This window comes from Equus caballus, chromosome X (assembly GCF_041296265.1).
Source record: "Equus caballus isolate H_3958 breed thoroughbred chromosome X, TB-T2T, whole genome shotgun sequence".
Classification (NCBI taxonomy): Eukaryota; Metazoa; Chordata; class Mammalia; order Perissodactyla; family Equidae; genus Equus; species Equus caballus.
Genome location: NC_091715.1, coordinates 99,209,541 through 99,227,944, shown reverse-complemented (window position 1 = coordinate 99,227,944; position 18,404 = coordinate 99,209,541). Strand labels below are relative to the sequence as shown.

General features: G+C 40.7%; 1 protein-coding gene across 2 annotated transcripts; it reads right to left on the bottom strand.

Moving 5' to 3' along the window:
• Positions 1-1,000: 1,000 nt before the first annotated feature.
• Positions 1,001-17,146, bottom strand: TNMD (tenomodulin). 2 transcript variants are annotated; one of them, NM_001081822.1, is given in 7 exon segments: positions 2,321-2,700; positions 3,008-3,174; positions 4,559-4,712; positions 7,808-7,909; positions 8,119-8,259; positions 16,751-16,882; positions 17,048-17,146. In NM_001081822.1, coding segments are annotated over 7 exon segments (954 nt in total). In that variant the 5' UTR covers positions 17,096-17,146; the 3' UTR covers positions 2,321-2,490.
• Positions 17,147-18,404: the final 1,258 nt, after the last annotated feature.

Sequence of the window (18,404 nt, the reverse complement as noted above, 5' to 3'; positions counted from 1 at the left end):
CTTGGTCCTTGGTGTAGTAAGAAGCTATCATAGACTTTCAGGAAAGGAAATGACATTCATAAAATCTATAAGTGAAAAATAAACTTTGTGTAAAAGCATTTATTCTAGCTTCAGTCTACAGACTGGGAATTTCATGAGGGAGAAGGTTGTAATAGCTGTGCTAAGAAATAACCTGTGGCCTGAATCATAAGCATAACTGAGGCGGCGGGGTTGGGAGGACAAGCTGGAAGTATTTGGAGAGAGATTGGACTGGAGGACAGGGATACAGTAGAATCACTGCAGGGCCTCTGACTCGGGAGTTCAGAGTTATTTTGGTGTCACTCCTTTGTGATGGGGAGGCTGGGCTCAGCGGAGGGTGGTAGAAGGAAGAGAGGCAGCTCTAGCTTCAGTGGGGTTGTTCTGAGGGAAGTACAAGGCACGATGTAAGGAATCTGTACAGGACTCGAATGAGGGGCAAAAATCTACGCCAAGAGAGCAATATCATGCTTTCTTCTTTTCCAACCTGACCTGGGCCTATATGAAGTGACAGAGTAATGTATTCAGGTTTGTTTGTTTGTTTGCTGGTTTTTTCCTAAGCATGAAATGATTTGAATGCTTCTTTAAGCATGTCCTTGTATTTTTTGTGAACTCATATTCTGCCTCATTAAAGGGATCACACTTTCCCAATGCGAAATTATGTGGAGGCTGAGGGATCTCATTTGAACAGGACATGCTTCCAGAATTAAAATAATGTGAGTAGGAACTCTTAGCCCTAAAATGTGACATGGAACCTTCTATACCTCTTGTGTGTGTGTGTGTTCACACATGTATATAGCACGCCATATATAACTGTAGTTGCGGTTGTGTAGTTTCTGCACTTGGGCTCATATGTTTTAGGTGTTTTATTTTTCTTTGGAAATAAGGAATATATTTTCTATTTAATTTGTGTCCCCCACAGAGCATAGTGTATATAGTACCACATAGACTGCATAAAATTGAATGTCTCAGGGATTTAAAATTATTGGTTGATCTTAAAAATGAATAATTTATTAAAAAACAATGATAGAGAACATCATAAAGTCCATACAACTGCAAGTAAATCTCATATCTTTTACATTTTTCTATTTCAACTGTAAATTAATGCCTGTTATGATAACGGAAGTACTCCAAAATTCTCAGATGTCTTCTAAATCATTAATAAAAAAACCATATTTTCAGTGATGTTGCATTGTTAGATACGTTTTATTGTGCTCTCATTCTGTGGAAATTGGTAATCCAAGTATGGCATGTATGCTAATTATCAATTAATGACTGGTTAATCTCAACTCAGCCTTGGGCAAATCCAGTTCTATTTGCTTCCTCAACTGTTAAATGGGGGAAAATGATTCCTGGCCTACAGGCATCTTGGTGAAGATTTTACTCTTTGAGAATACTTCTCTGATGAAAGTGCCAGACAGATATTTCCATGGCACAATAACTTTGAAGTTGAGCAATGAAGGGGCTACCTTCAAGTGAAACTAGAAGGGGTGATAGATTGGTAGAACAGGACTTTTGAAACTAGAACTGGCTGGGACATCAAAGTTAACATTACCCTCGAACCACTTCTTTTCCTCTTCCCTTTGCCCTTTTTCCCTTTCCCAAGCAAAGTATCAGGTGTTTGAAACTAGTCCTCACCCTTCCTTTAAGAAAGTGGCATACTGCTAGTTCTTTGTGGTTTTCTAGGGAAAAAATATCCCATTTGACTTCTCACTTCAGTGATTTCCTAAGATGCCTGTTTCTGCAAATGATATTTATGGGTCCCCTTGTTCCAGACAATTGCCTTGGAAAGTTATGTAGCCAGACACTGATCTAAAGAGAACTCAGACCTGAAGGTTGTGAAGTGTCGAATTTATCCAAAGTTGAGTTTCTGTTCACAGGAGGAGAGCCTGGGACCCTTTTTGCTAGATTAGCTTTCTCCTTTGCTGAGTCTGAGCACTTGGAATATTTTAGTGTTGGCCTGCTGTGACTCACTGCCTGTCCAGCAGCTTAATAGATGCTTAAGCAAATCCACAATATGTCTCCCAGATAATTAAACATTGGGGCTATGCACAAAAGGACAAGATTTTATGCATCCGTTATGGGGACACTTTATCATCAGCCCCTCATTTCCGCTTTCTCAATACAGCACAGTAAAATACGGTATCTGAGAATCCTTATACTTTGCCTTTTCCTACTTCCCAAACCTGATGAAATGCAAGCTTCCATTGTTGTCATCCATGTTAGATGCATGTGCTTCATTTCAGCTGGAGGAAATACTCTCAGCAAACACTTACCCAGTGTGTTCAGCAGCAATCAGGCCATTGAAGATGATGTAGAAGTTTATTAGAACATGAAGAGAGGAATTACCTACAAGTAATTCTGGAGTACTGGCTACCAGGAGCCAAATGCCTTATAGGGAGAAATTCATTGAATAGCATGCATTTATTATATGTTGGCTGCCAGAAATTTAAGCTCTTGTGCTCGAACTTGCTACTAGACCCTCCCCAACATGCGGGCCACCCACCAGTTGCAAGGCATGATGACACGACAGATAACCCGCCCTCCTTGGTAGCAGTATGGATACGGGTAGTAACCTAGTAAAGGTTCACAGACGCGGCGGCAGTAGCGGTTGCCTCGACGGCAGTAAATACAACAATAACCTCTCTCATCCAGCATGGGGTCAAATTCTATTCCATTTTCAGTCTGAAAGAAGAAGAAGCCAGTGTTGGAGGGGGAGGTTCACTAGGTAGAGGTCCACCGAGCAAGGGAGGACTATAAGAACATATGAGTTGGGGACTGGTGAGAAATTAAGTTCCTTAGCCTGATCATGGAGATACATCAATAAAGATCAGGATGATTTTGAATGAGCCTCCTGGGGATTCCAAATTTCTTAAATATTTTTGTTAAAATAATGACCATTCTTCTTTCAATGACTTTGATCTGAGGGGCTGTGAGTTTTGTGAGGGCTCTTTGTTTTTGCTCTAACAAGAGTAATGTGAACAGAACTCACATAGTCATTAATTGGAAGTTCTTCTTCACTTGCTTGTCTGGCGCGACGGGTCTTCTCCACCTTCACTTGAGGGACCACCCACTGCTCGTTTTGTTCAATGCCTTTTTTGTCGTTGGTAGGGAAGTGAAGATCTTCACCATCCTCCTCAAAGTCTTGTAACTCTGAAACTAAGGCAATAAATGTAAAGTTGTGTTGAAACTGCTTTATAAACATTTCTGAAAGATGTGCTTGGGGGAACAGCATTTGGGGATAGATTTTCCTTATGTCTTCTCACTATCATCATCTGGGCATGCATGAACCACTTTTCCAAGCTCCTTCAGCTGACATTTAAGGAGATTTTCCAAAACAAATCTGACTATTCCCATGTACACAGACGTCTTCTTTGCTCGTTTGGCGTCAAACACTTACTGCTTTGCCCTATTAAAATACTAAATTAAAAACTGAGGACGAGGGACTTTTTTGTCTCCCACAATTTTTTCACCCACGGTAGGTGCTCAATAAATAATTTTTGATTGCCTGATCTGGTTTGGTGCTCTCTGTCCTCTTCCCTTTTCCCTTCTCTTTCCTGTCTTAAATCTTTTTTTTAACTTTCTATTTTGAAATAATCTTAGATTTATGGAAGAGCTGCAAAGATAGCACGGAGTTCTTGTATACCCTTCACCCAGTTTCCCCTAATGCTAGTGTCTTACATAACCACGGTCCAACCATCAAAACTAAGAAATAAGCATTGGTACAATACTACTAACTAAGCTACAGAGTTTATTTGTATTTCATCGTTATTTCCAGTAATGTACTTTAGAAAAAGGGTACTGAAGCAGAAGTTCTAGCATCCAATCCAGGGTATCATATTGAATTTAGTTGCCTTTTTGTAAGGTGAAAGATTACCAATAGATGCCTTCATCGGTGGGAATGGTCTCTCTTGGGTAATGTAGTAATCTATGCTGTCCAGAATGAGGGAGGCTAAATTAGATGTTAGCTGGATAGAATAAGACATCCAGGGACCTTTGCTTTCTCTATGGACTAACTGGAAGTTAAGACCTGAAGACTTCTGCTCTGGACCTCTAGCCCTCAATTTTATAGTGATTACTAGAACAGACAAAAGAAATTTGTATTGCAGTGACTGTCCTATCTTCTGGGGAGAATGCCACCATTTGCACAGAGAATCCTTCTTAAGGCAACAGAGTATTGTTTTTGCTCTTCTCTCCTCTGTGCTTGGGTTGGGCACTAGTGGTTTGAGCAATAGTCTGGTATCCTGGCTGCAATGAATATAGATGTGCAAAGAAAGACAGATTAGCTTTTTGCTATCACTAGTCACATTAGGGTGGCGTTACCTTTGCTGGGATATTTAAAAGCCTGTCAGCATTAATTTATCTGATTTATAACTTGGCTGTGAAAAATTCCTTCCTCACTGGCAGTCAGCATATACAGTTTCATCTAAGAAGATATAAGCTGATCATTTGTTTTCCTAGAAATGTACTCTCTGAATGCTGGAAACATTAACCTGTTACTGATTCTGGAAAGAGGAGGAGGAGGCGGAGGAGGAGGCCATACCTGCTATTAGAGTGGGATTGATCCAATACATGGTCACGTTATCACAAATCTCCAGAATTTTGGAATTTTTAAGAAAGTCTCGGTTTTCAATAGGCTTTTCTGCTGGGACCCAAATCACTGATTGTTCAAAGAAAGTTGTGGTAATTTCTTCATTCTGAGAGAAGAAAGTAGTTCAGGGTGGAGACAGGCAGAGAAATTAATACAATGAGATATTAAGCGATGCTGGAAAACACCAACTTTAAAGTCTGAATAACAATTCCAATCCCAGAGGTGCCACTAAACTAGTTCTGTGCCTTGCACACAGTAGGTGCCCTTGGGAGAGTTAACAATTGCTCCCCCTTCTCTGGTCTAACAATGAGGCCGCTCGCTCACTGAAACAGGAGCCTTCTCTGCTACCACTTCCCTTAAAGTCAGGACGGCTCTCCATCATTTTCCGGGCTCCCACTCGGCCAGGCCGGCCAGGCCGTGTATGCTTTAATTTGCGCTTCTGCCACCCTGAGTGATTTACATTTGTTTTCTCTCTTTCAAATGGATGTCGTGAGTGCCTGCCTTGTTTCAGGCTTGCAACTAAGGTGACAAGCAGGATTTGATTTCAAGCTGAAAAAACTCCTATAATCCAAACTGGTGAGATCAATTAAATAGCAACCAGACCTCATATTTTGGTTTTACAAGATTTTCCTGTTAATGGCAGCTAGTTGCAGTAAGATGTCTTTTTTTGTTTTAAAATCAAGTTTCCAGCTTGTGACTTCACTGGCCTTACCACTATTTTACTCCTTTCATTTCAGATGCTTAGAGGTTGTCTCAGAGTGCTTTTTCTTGAGGTAGCCTTTCTTATATGTATTGTCAAGAACGCCGCCTTCTCTTCAGTTTATAATATTGGAAGTAGTTCTCTTGTATACCTTGTTCTTACTCACTTGTCTTGCTCTTAAGGGCTTTTCCTTTTCTCTTTTATTTCTTTCTAGCTTTATGATTTCAGTGTTTTTATTTCTTCTCTGAAATATGGCCTTGTACAGTTTTTCCCCTAGTCATTTAAAACTCTCAAGTCTTAGCTCCTTTGCCCTTGAGTCTGTAAAGACCTAGGGATGCACTGAAAGGGATTCTAAAAAATGAAGTCGGTACGCTGACTAGCTTTGTTAGCAAAATCAGGGCTATTTACATATCTGCTCTGTATGTTTAACATGCACAAACAAACCAGAGATACAATGGTGAGGGAAGTACAGAATTAGAGGGGTTTTGTCATTCAGGACCACAAATTTGTCTCACTAAAAAAAAATCTGTAGCCTAAATATAAAAAGTAGGATTTTGTTGAGGATATAGTAATCTATCATGAGATGTATACTTGTGTTATTTAAAATATTCAGCAAGATTATCTGAAGAATAAATTAGGGTTAAAATGAGACATCATGGGCCTTTGCCTTTATCTTTTTCAGAAAAATAAATCCTGTTGTGTCAGTTCAGACTTTCATTGCTGGCTGGCCCTACTCAAAAGCTTACATTATTTTCTGTAAAAAGCAGTATATGATATTGAATATAGTAGCTTTTTATCCTATTGATTCTCCTTTCATCTTATCCTTGCCTCCAATAATAATTCCTAATATCTTGGAAGTTGTTCTACTCCTCAGATGCATCTAACTTATTCTTTTTTTTTTTTAAATCTCCAAAATTTTTCACTATCATAGACTTTGGGAGGAGAGCATTATCTTCAGGGGGATATTCTTGTATTTCTTGGAAATTCTGGTAACAATGGCCAGCTTCTCTGGCCATGAGGAGACCAGTAGCATGTCTGTGGGAGCCAATGACAGCTCTGAGACTTGGGTAAGGGAAAAGAAAAAGTGCTCCTCACTCCACCTCACCACCCGAAAAATGAGAAAAGGAAAAGAAAGAGATAATGGGTAGATGAGAATTAAGATGGAAAGAGTTGGGTAGGAGAAAAGTGAAAAAGAATGGGAGAGAGAGAGGGAGGAAAGAGAAAGAGGTATTTACAGTATACAGAGAGGCCACTGTGCCATTGCTACAATCTTATTTTAGATTTCCCAGCTAAACACTAAAACAAACAAAACAAGCCAAACAAACATTTGTTTCTTCCTGACGACAGTGTCACAATACAGCCTTAGCTAATGCTCCCCTTCTTCCTCCATTGATAGCAACATGTTGTAATTATAGACAAAATATCAGGGAAAAATTAAGAGGAGCCTCAAGGGCTTTATTTTTTTATTTTTTAATAACGTAGCTAAATTTTATCGAGGACTTAAGAAAGAACTTAAAGTGAATTCATTTATTTGAACTTTGAATCTTGACAACCGTGTTATGTGGTTACTATTATTATTCTCATTTTTGCAGATAAAGAAACAGAAATTCAAAGAGGCAATGCAATTTCCTCAAGAAGAAAAAGTTATTAAGTGATAAAGCCAAGTTTCTAGGTCAAGCTACATAGGATGTTAAGGTCCGTGTTCATAACCACTGAGCCGCACTCCTCTTAGTCAATGTAAACTGTGAGTCTATTCGCCAGTGTGATTTCAGTCATTCTCAAGCTGAAGGGCTTTACTTGAGCTTATGTTTTAGAATGGCTGTGTTTTAGGCACTAATCCTCATCTCTCACTAGGCTTTCAGGGGCCATTCAGCCATTGCACCGGGAGGCTAGGTTACCTCACCCTGGCCTAGTAGCGTGTTTTCAGAGAATTTGTATACCTTGTAATTCTCACCTTCTTTGCTTTTGCCTTTCCCAGTGAGGTTAAATGTGAATTATTCCATGAGCAGCCCAGCATAAAGTGGTAAGGTTAACGAACTGAAATCTTTAATAGGTGAATGTCACAGTGTGACACAAGTGGCAAGGATCCCAGGTGGCCTTGGGACTTTTCTTTTTAGGGCTTTATCTTAGGCAGGATTGATTTTGTTCCCCTGGCTCATCCCTCTTCCTAGAATCTTTGGTTTGGGAGCAAATGTCCATAATGCTAATGGTTACCCAGGTATAAACGTATAATGTTGCACCTAAAAACATGAACTTTAGTTTTTTGAAAGGCCTGAGTTCAAGATCCCAATCTGCTCCTCACTAGCTATGTGAGCTTGAGGAAGTCACTTTTTGGTTCTAAGTCTGAGTTTCCTCATCTGAAAATGGGGATAATAATAGTACCTATCTACAGGGCTGTTGTGAGAGTCAAATGAGAGTCAAGCATTTAATACAATCTCTGGCACATAGTTAGCACTCAATAAATGATGGCTTTTACTACCACTATGATTACTCTTACATACCTCATCTATTTCCTCCTCTGGTTCAGAAAATTCAGGAATCACTTTAATCTGAGTTTTGATGAAGCATTTTTGAAGACCTACAAAGTAGATGCCAGTATATCCCTATAAAAGAGAAAAAAAAATAACAAACTTCCTGAAATAGCCACAATTAATGAGTTCCATGATCTGTCAGGCCCCAGGCTGGCAAAATTTGAATTTGAAGGGAAAGCTTTGTCTTATAAATTAAATGAAAGCTAAAGGCTATTTTTAACTTGACTAGAATGTTCTAATATTTTAGGTGGGAAGCCTTAGGGGGAAAATATTCAACTTACATTTTTAAAGTCATGTACTTCCAATGTTTCATCAGTGCCATTTCCGCTTCTGAATATTTCAGTTCTGGTCACGGGATCAATTTCCATGTAAATCTTCCTCTTCTCTCCGTTGCTGTAGAAAGTGTGCTCCATGTCATATGTCTGGGAGAACAGAGGACAACAAGCTCTAAGATAGTCAGTGTGTCCTTTCATAAGACACTTTAACTGAGTAATATCTGGGGCACTTTCTCTTTCCAGAACCTTTGTAGTGAAGTGCCATCTCAACAGCTTGCCATTGGGAATTCTCTGAGACTCGAGATTAAAGGGAGGTGCTTTTTGGCACTGGAGCTGATATGGGGATCCCTTCAGAGCCAGTATTTTGTATTCAAGCCAAGTTGCTGAACTAATTACTAAGAATTCCAACAGTTTTCTTGGCAGCCTTGACTAAACAGCAAATGATATTTTGCAAACCAGTCTGTAAAGTATTTTCCCCTTGTGTTAAGCAGAGGGATCACCTAAAACCTACACTGCTGCTTTAAGCAAACACTTCCCTTTCCAAGTGCTCAGTGGCCAGCCCCTCACTGCCCAGGAAATCCACCAGGGCTGAGAAAGAGATTTGAACACATTTAGAAAATGCTTAGGTATTGCTGTTTATCTCCTTATCTATCCAGGGCTTTAATATCGCCTCCACAATCTTGGCTGTGTCCTCTTTAGAATCTGAAGACCATTCTCCTTGGGCAATATTACGTAATAGTCTTAACTTGACCTCAATTGCTTCCTTCTGCCCTTTAAACTTCAGGAAACATTTATTGCCTTCCACTAACCTTCTTTTTTATGAACTAACCAACTCCACTCAGCTTATTCCTGAGTTCTGTTTTCCAAACCTGACTCATTTGGCTTCAGGTTCTCCAGATTCTCCTGTATATAGAATTCAAGAACTGGATCAAGTGCCCTGCACTAAGTCATATGGAGTCTCACAAGCAGAGTGCCTTGGAGAGGCTGCTTATCAGGTCATTCCTGAGTGTTTGAAACCAAACCCCAGACTTTCTTTTGCCCTCTAAAAGAGCCAATTCTTCTTCTAAGGACCAAGAGGACCAGTCCCAAAGAGGGTCTCAGTTTAGGAGAAACCCATTACCTATAACCAAGGATATATTTATAGCCAGAAGCAAATAACAAGCTTAAAGGAATTTACTACCTGTCACAAACCAGGCTAGGCCGGATGGTGCCATGTGGAAGTCTATCTTATCTCTGTTGTTTCTTCATACTCATTTTTCCTTACAAAAACAATTTGGTAAATTAAAAAGCCTGAAAAATTAAGTCATCTACACAGCCAACACTACTTTCTAATGACATGGCTCCCAGTGACAGCCTTTAGAGCTTGCACTGGGTTGGACTGTTTTTTTAACGTCTGCTGATGTCTGTGACTGAATGTTGGTTTAACCTGGTCAAATTTTCCCCAACTCAAGTAGAAAAACAAGTTGGAAGAGTTTGTAGAAACAATGTTACTTCAAGCATGAAAAGTTTATATAGTTGCTGAATAGGAAAACAAGAGACAGGGTTAGTGCTTAAGTATTTGTTGAATAAGTTTTTCCCACCAATGGCAAATTTGCATCTTCCTAAAGGGAGATTTTGAGCACTGGCAAGGTCTTTTAAGAGACCATATTTTAAAAGGGGGAAGGAAAACAGTATTTAGAACCTTCCGGCAACTGCAGAGTTAACTCAGGAAGTCTGGCCTGGTTTGTGACAGGTAGCAAATTCTTATAGGCTTGGTATTTGCTTCTAGTTATAAATATGTCCTTAGTTTCAGCTGTGCAGCCAGCTTGAGAAACTTCTACCTATGGCAACAAATTGAGCTCTCAGTTGGCCTGACCTAAGTAGAGAAGAGAGGCATCTACTTCAGATCCAGTCTTGTCAGATCTCCCAACAGGGGGGAATTTCTTTAGAAATACTATCCATTGTTGAGACAAATGTTGACGCCACTAGTCATTGGGGGTAGGGTGGGATGTTTGTTTCATCAGTAGCACCACTGATGGATTATTGCACGGAAAAATGAGGTTAGAGACTAGGGGATGTTGGAACACTGCCTACCTGGGCAAAAGAGAAAATACAGGCTGTATTTTCAATCATTGGTAGAAGACTATGGAACCATACTGGTGACATTTAGAATTTCAGTGTACTTCTGTGGAATGAGTTTTCCTGCACCGTTGGCAATGCACTTCACTTGGACACCTTGCTAGATGAAAACTATTGGAAACTGCCAAGCTCAGCAGATCTTGATTATTTTCAACAGTCCTTCAAAGAGTTGTTTTTTGTGTTTTTTGTGTTTTTTTTTTTTTGTGGGGGAAAAGGGGTCCATTCTGATTGTATTCATTAACCAGCTTGTTGGCTTTTTGTTAGCAATGGTAGTGTGCTAAATAGAATGGGATCAGAATGACTTCATTTATATATGAATCCTTGGTGGGTGTGGGGAGCTATATATTCACTCAGATTGAATTACACTATCAAAGGTGTCCTTTTGGAACAAGCTGTCCTTTGTCTAGGAAGATGATGCTGGTGGCCCACTTTGGACTGTTTAGGGATGGGTCTGAGCAAATCCAGACATACTGTCTCGCCTGGGTCCCTGTGGAGCACATTGCCTGGGTAATGGCTATGCAAGCTTCACTGGCCCATATGAAGACTGAGCTCATGCCTTTGGCCTCAGAAGTACTTTTCTCTCTACTAAGCTCACTGGCTCAGGGGCTGGGGGTCTTTCTGAGATGAAGGAATAAATGGTTTTGTCCTCTCCAGGCCCAAACTAGAACAGAGACAGGATTATTGGCCTGAGAGAGGTGTGAGTGGGTTCCCAGTAGCTCATCTCAGACTGCCCCCAACTCAGCTTTATTCCAGGAAGGAGAGAGCAAGGACATAGTATGACAAGGAGTACACTTGCGCCAAATTGTCAAATAGGGAAAGTTAATCTTTGGTGCTTCTAGCTTCCCTTTTCTGTTCTTTCCACATCCTGTTTACTTTGTACCCTCCTAGCCCTTCCCCCTCTTTCCATCTCCCTCTATCTCGTTGTCTCCTCTCTAGACATCTAGGAATCTCATGTTGCTTTAGGTACCTCATGTCAAAGAAGAAATGAGTCTGACAAATGATTTCACACTAAGTTGTCAGTGATGGGTATTTGTCAAAACAAAATTGAGTGCAATACTTAACTCAAAGAAATGAATTACTAATGGTGGATTTTAAGCACAATGGCACCAGGAATAAGAGATATTTGGGGGGTAATGGCATCTTTCCATCACCACACAAATGGGTTCCTACTCTACCCACAAATAAAGCTGGTCTTAACTACAAGGACCGGAACACTGGAGTGGGACAGGGAAGCCAGTGGAGGGGAATATGACTCACAAGTGAAATGAGGTAGATACATGGTTAAGCCCAGGAAGTGAGAGATGTAAGAAGACCACACTGACAAAACATGGAGGGAACACAAACTTATTTCTCTTCCCTGCCTAGGAAGTCTTTTCTCAGTCCAGTTAAATCCTCTACTCAGGTAGCAAATGAGCCCTAACATCCCCCTTTCACAGTTTGCCCTGTTTTCTTGCCTCAATTTGTGACAATCTCTGAGATCAGAAAAGAAAGCTTTTTATAAAGAATAAAGCTGCCTCAGACCTCAGCGTGATGGATCTGTTTCAGGTGCAAGTAGCTTTAGCCTGTCCTGGAAGGGATTTGAGGACATTTGGCTTAGGTTTGTTTTTTGAATCCCGTGATTAATCTAGCTGCTCTTCTCTCCACCTTCATCCTTTACTGTCTGTTTGTAAGGTACATTCTCCAAAGGTGAAGTACATGCTCGGAATAGCTGGCTAGCAGGTGTGAGGCTGGAAGGAAGGAAAGGGAATGCACTGTACCATATTATTACCGACCTAGCCTGTGGGAATTAAAGGGCCTCTGGGTAGTTCTTTACCCACACAGAGCAGACAGATTGTTTCTTATGCAAAGTTGGACTTCTGCATCTTCAATCACCAGTTCCCAGCCCTGAAAAAAATTGGCATAAGCAGCACAGACATTCTTCCTTTTCAACAAGAAAAAAACCCATTTCTTTCATCTACAGACTCAAGCTGGCTGGGAAGTTTTCCCTTACCCACTACCCCCACCATCCCTTATTCTTAAATGCAGCTGAAGAATAGTGGAAAGGATCCATAGACCAGGTTCTAGTCCTAGCTTCAACTCTGCCACTTACAAGCTGTATGACTTTGGGCAAGTCACCAAATGTCTCTGGAGGCTCAGTTCCCATCTTTATCTCCTACTGCTTGCCAGATGCAATGTTGAATAGTTGACAAAATCAGTTCTGACTTGACTTGATTTGGGCTGACACCTGTCGGGGTGACCATTGGACTGCTACTACCCGTTGATCACCTGGATGGCTTTCCTCCTACAGCCCCAGTCCCACTCTCAGCCACTGAAGGACTGCTCCCTTTGAAGACCCAGGCTTTTCTTACTAGTGCCACGTAAGTTGCTCAGCAAATGCTGCCTTAGGAGAATGAAGGGACTGAATAAGAATGTGCTCATAGTAGCCAGAGTCCTGCTCTACATATTTGGTGCTGCCCTTGAGTCGCCCAGAGTAAGAGCTGGCCCTGTGAGAGTTGCTGGACAAGGTTGGACTTCACTCCTGCAATGGTTTGGGAGAAAATAAAATGAAAAGAAGTCTTCTTTTTTAAAATGCCGGCGTGGCACCATCTGTTGAAGCTGAGTCTCCCTGCTAACGAGATTCCAGCTATAACTACAACTTTTTCCTTGAGGGTATGAATGCTTCTCCAGACCCACGTTTCATCCACCAAAATGCTGTGTAGGAAAGCCCAGAGAACTTGGGAAGGAGAGTTGTACCCTGTGTGCCCAGTAGAGGAGCGAAGAAAGTTGGTCTCTGACCAATGCTAGCATTAGAGAAATAAGCACAGGAAAGCTGGATCCAGGCTTAGCAGGAAAGTGGTATTTCTGAACAAAGGATTTTTAATCTAGATTGATATTGGGCTCACAATTCTGAGGGAGCCTGCTTTAATGGTCATCTGCAGTTGATGTGCAAGGAGGGGGCAAAAGGACACCCACCTATCCCTCCCACTTCTCATCTCATACTGGTAGCATGTAGAAGTTGAGGGGACATGTCCAGGAATCTGTTGATTGCTGTGTGAGCCTTAGGACTTACAGTTTCTAAACAGCCCTAAAGTCACCAGGCGGTTCCTACATATGGCAGGAAGGGCAGCATTTCATTTATTTATTATTTTTTCTTCTGCCTCATTCTACAAAGGATTGGAGGGGATAGGCTCCAAGCTCTGTGCTACATCTATAAATTGTTGGTTAAGGGCTGGGAATTTTTGGAATTGTTTTCTCTATGTTAGATTAATTAGCTGGGGAATTGGCTCTAATTGTTTCAAGTTAGATGTGTAATACAGGGAGCTTTAAGCAAGAATGTTTCTCTAGGGAATCTGCTTCAAAGATCCCCGGGCAGTCACTGCCTGGAAGTGGAGCCTCATTGTGATATTCTCTGAAAATCTCTGGGACTGAATAGGTTCCCTCTGCTTGGTTAAGAAAGCTGCACACAGAGCTTGATGGACTGGCTTTCATTTAGCTCAAGTGCGTCCTGTATGTGGCTGTGGGTTAGGGGGATTGTAGCCTGCAAAGGAGTGCAGAAGGTCACCCAGAGTTAGTTCTCCTTATTTCACTTTATTTTGATTCCTTTCTCTTTCTGAGATGTGTGCATGTGTGTGTATATGTGCGCTCGTGCCTGAGGTGTGTGAGGAGGAATCAAGCCTGACTTGCTTCTTTGGGATCAAGAATCTGGATCTTTTGTGCATACCAAGGTGGGAGGTAATGAAAGGAGTGGGGAGGACTTACCGGCATGGAACTGTCAACACCAGATGTGGGATGTTAAATAAACACTGTTTATTACAAACAGATGTTGAAAAACAAAATCAAAAAGAGGAGGTGTGGTGGAGGCTAGAGGAGCAAACACTAAGAGCTCGGAGGAAACTGAAGGACAGCACACAAACCCCTGCCATCCATAAGCACAGCGGCCTCAATTGTCCTCTCCACCAAGGGACCCCAGTCCCCACAGGTCCCACAGGCTTATAAAGGAAAGTCCGGAAGAGCCCGGGGTTTACTCTGCTAACTGTGGTTTCTTGCTAGGCCATACTCTTAAGGGGAGAGTCTTTAATTTGTGCAAGATGCCTGGATCCTTTTCCTCTGAAAATCTTCCTAGACTAATCTGACTACTCTTCTCTTCCCAGGATTGATAAGTCAGCTCTGAGGCAGGCTTACTGGCAGTCTCAGCCATTGGAAACACAGAGGGTCTCTTGGGCACTTTGTCTGGGAAGTGAAGGTAGTAGTAGACTGAATGAAGCATCCACATCTCCTGCTGGTTCTTTAGTTCGCAATGGACCCAGCCTGGTCTTGTGGTGAAGGCCAAGACTTAGATATCAAAGACAATAAGTTGCAACTCCCCATTGGAATGGAGAGCAAACAACCTTTGTTCATGGTGGAACAGCTTGCCACAGGAGACAGTATTGTTTTTTACTGGATTACTTCATAATAACTTTGTTCATTTCTGAGAATCCCTTTGCTGAAAATTACATCCCAAGATGGATTACTTCACAAGGGATGTGATTCTTGATAAACTTTATTTGGTAGCATACCCCACCTATTCTGTGCCTGCACTGACTAGGTTTTACTTTTGGTTTGAGACATCACAGGATTGCTTCTTATAATCCATTAAAAAGAGAACTGGAGTGAGAAGCAAAGATGACATAATATGGAAGCAGAGGGGACCATGAGCGCTATTAGTGAGCTTGGCATCTTGCAAGATAAAAGCAAGGCCCCCACCTAGTCATTTATAGTTGCACTGAGGCAAATAGCATTGTAAGTTCAGAAAAACACATAAACCCTTTCAGAATAGTATTTGCTGTACCATTGGCTACAATAAAACAAGACAGGCCATCTGGCCCCATGTTTAAGCAGGCATGTATGAGTGGTCAAAAGGGCTAGCTAACTACCACACTCAGTTAAGTACATTATGGTCATGGAGAACAAAAGGGTTTATTGTACTCGTCTGTAACTGTCAAGAGAATCCAAGATTCAATTTTCAGGGCAGCATACCACCTTGGGAATTAGTTAAGTGGTAGCAGAATCGGATTGGAATTCATTTTGGCACTCATTTATTTACTGTTTCCTTCCTGATCTCAATTGCTTTGCCCACCTTGCTAGCCCAAATATAAGTGGCTTCTCTAGAAAGACATGTGAACAGTAAGTAGTTCAGAATCAGGGAGCAGTGAGAGAGATTGAGAGAGAGAGAGAAGGGACTAACTATAGGCATTGGGTGATGCCTGAAATCCTTTCTGGAACAAGATATAAATAAAAAGGCAAACAAAGTCAGCTGGTTTGCTCTTCATTCTCCCTGCTACTTAAGCTTGATAAGGTAGCTTCTGGGACTAAATGAAAGTGCATATGGCAGCAAAGCTTACGAACCCAAGGGTGGATATGGCTTACTTTTCTGTTTTCTTCTGGACACTTATCCAGTTGATTTTCTATTTTCTCACCCTCCGCCTCTCCTTTCTCATCCATCCGTATTCTTTCCTCTGCACCTATTGCTCCTTTGGCTCCTAATGGCCCACATCAACCCATTTTCTTCTTGTCTCCCATCCTCTCTCCTGGATTTGTGCCTTTCCCTTCCTACATCCGTTATAAAATAGAAATAAGCATTTCATGACAACAAATTAATAAAAATAGTAACAACAACAACATCCCACATGCAGGGAGGAAAATGTGGCAAAGCCAGAAAGCCGTCTTCATACCCTGTAACCTGTGCATTTATTAATTCTCTTTCAAATGGCAATTGTTAGCATGAAGAGACTATGATTTTCTTTGGGTCATCTCTAAACTTGCACATTGCATGTGAGCCCGGGAGTAACAATAACACCAGAGTACACTAATACCAGCTACAATGGCCAAGCAAGCTTCACCAAATTACCCTAATATCAGAAGCTTTCTGATACCTGTGATAATGACTTGGAGTCACTTGTTTCTACCTTGTGGTATTACTATCTCAGTGGAACAGAGACAATTGTGGCTGGTGAAGAGCTAAAAAGCTCTAGTTTTTGTTTTTTTAAGTCATAAATAAATGTGAACTCAGGTATGAGGAGTGCTCTTTCTGAAAAGGAGTTTGCTGCCTGTCCTCGCAGCAGATGCATTAAGTCAGAAACATAATCCCCGAAAATCCTTTGCTGCCATTTCTGGTGGTTTCTTCTTATGTGGTGGTATAATTACTTTTCCATCAGTTTCTGCCCAAATAATTGAAAGAAAGACGGAAAGTATTTTTTCTTACAGTAAAAATTTTGCTTCTAGGAGGACTTTTAACTCCTTAAAGCCAAGCATTATATAAGAATGGGTAATTCTACATCCTATCCTTACCAACCGAAATACAGAAAACACATTTTTTCCCTTTCCAAAATAATTAGGGAAATAAAAAAGAGCAAAATCTTGATTCAGGTTTTCATATCATCAGAAAATAAACACAAAACAGACTTAATGATTTTCATTTTCAGAGTAATATACAAGTCAATCACTAATTAAATTCAATCAAACTCAAAACAGAAGTATTGGATAATAATGTGCATTTACTTACTTTTTTGGGTGTCTCCGGCCAGAAGTGCTTGCCTCCCCAAAACAGGACAATTAGAGTTAGGGCCAGGATACCAAACACCAATCCACAAATTTTAAGTGATTTACATATCTTCTTGGATTTAAAAGCTTCTGCCTAAGCAAAGAACAGAGAGAATAAAACAATACGCAAAAGCCCTTAGAATAGCAAGCCACAATTCAAAGTCACCTTTGATTTTACTTTCTAATGTTCATATTGCAATACGATAAATCTGTGAAACTGCTTCTGCTCAAAAAAGGAAAAAAATATGAATCAACTTACATTTAAAATGTGACAGTCCTCACAGTTCTCTGGAGGATTCTTTGCCATGGTCTTTCAGCACACAGTACTCTTTCCCTGCTTTGAGAGGACTGAGAGACCACTGCTGAGGTGGAGTTGCAAGTGAGTCGGCTAACAGATGCCAGAGGAGAAGCTGAATTTATATGGCTCAAATATGTCATACCAGAGCCTGAGGGAGCCCAGGGGGCTCCTGTGCTGCGATTTGTTACATAGATATACCCATATATGTATATAACTTCTGTGCACAGAATTCCATCCAGAATGGCAAAGACAGAAGGTTATAATGAAAACTATTGTCCTGGGGGTTGGTTTGGGAGGGGACCAAGCCTAGGACACATTGAAATGATTTTTCGTTATGAACTTAAAATATCAGTGGCAATACATGCTGCACACTCAAGAAATAAGCAAACAAAACAAAAAATGGAATGAAGTCCTAATTTCAATTCCATTTGATTTAACAAATATTTATTGCAGGGATATTAAATGTCAGGTACCGTGCTTTGTGTTGGAGATTCAGAAATGAATAAGGTATTGCTCTTCCACGGTGCCAAAGCTCTTTGAGGATGGAGATCAGTATGTACTCAACTAATTATAATTAAAAACAGGGTTAAAATGGTTAATTATATGTTTTCTCTCTCCCTTCATCTTCTCTCTTTATTTTCGTTTCCTAGGTTCTGTTCCTCAGTCTGTTCTTTAATGTCGATATTCCTTAGATTCTATCCTTGATGATCTTCTCACTCTATATACACTTAGATGATTTCATCCACTCATAAAATTAATTAAAATATCACCTACATATCAATGATTTCCAAATCTGGGTCCATAACCCCGATTTATCTCTTGAATTTCAAAGCCATTTGAATATCTCTACCTGGATATACCTCAGGAATCTCAAACTCAACATGTCCACATCAGATTCTTCTTTCAATACCTCCTTCCTCCAACCTACTTTCATTCCCATATTCCTTATCTTGGTTGCTGCTGGCTATACTGGTTTTTTAGAACCTCCATAACAATGTGGCTTAAACAACAGAAATTTATATTCTTACAGCTCTGGATGCTAGAAGTCCAAGATCAAAGTGTCAGCGGAGTTGGTTTCTTCCGAGGCCTCTTGCCTTACCTTGTAGATGGCCATCTTCATGTTCACCTGGCTTTCTCTCTCTATGCATGTCTATGTCCTAATCTCCTCTTCTCATAAGGACACTGGTCATATTGTATTAGGGCTCATCAAGACAAACCTTGTTTTTCCTTAATTATCTCTTTAAACGCTCCATCTCCAAATACAGTTATATTCTAAGATAATGGGTATTAGGGCTTCAACATATGAATGAGGGGGGCA

What these genes read in the sequence shown, in the direction of transcription:
- TNMD (XM_070256569.1), bottom strand. Translation starts at nt 8,250, where the DNA reads ATGGAGCACACTTTCTACAGCAACGGAGAGAAGAGGAAGATTTACATG. An exon ending in AAGTACATGACTTTAAAAAT is followed by an intron (nt 7,910 to 8,118) that starts GTAAGTTGAATA and finishes TCTCTTTTATAG; the next exon opens with GGATATACTGGCATCTACTT. An exon ending in AACTTCCAATTAATGACTAT is followed by an intron (nt 2,701 to 3,007) that starts GTGAGTTCTGTT and finishes TTCTTCTTTCAG; the next exon opens with ACTGAAAATGGAATAGAATT.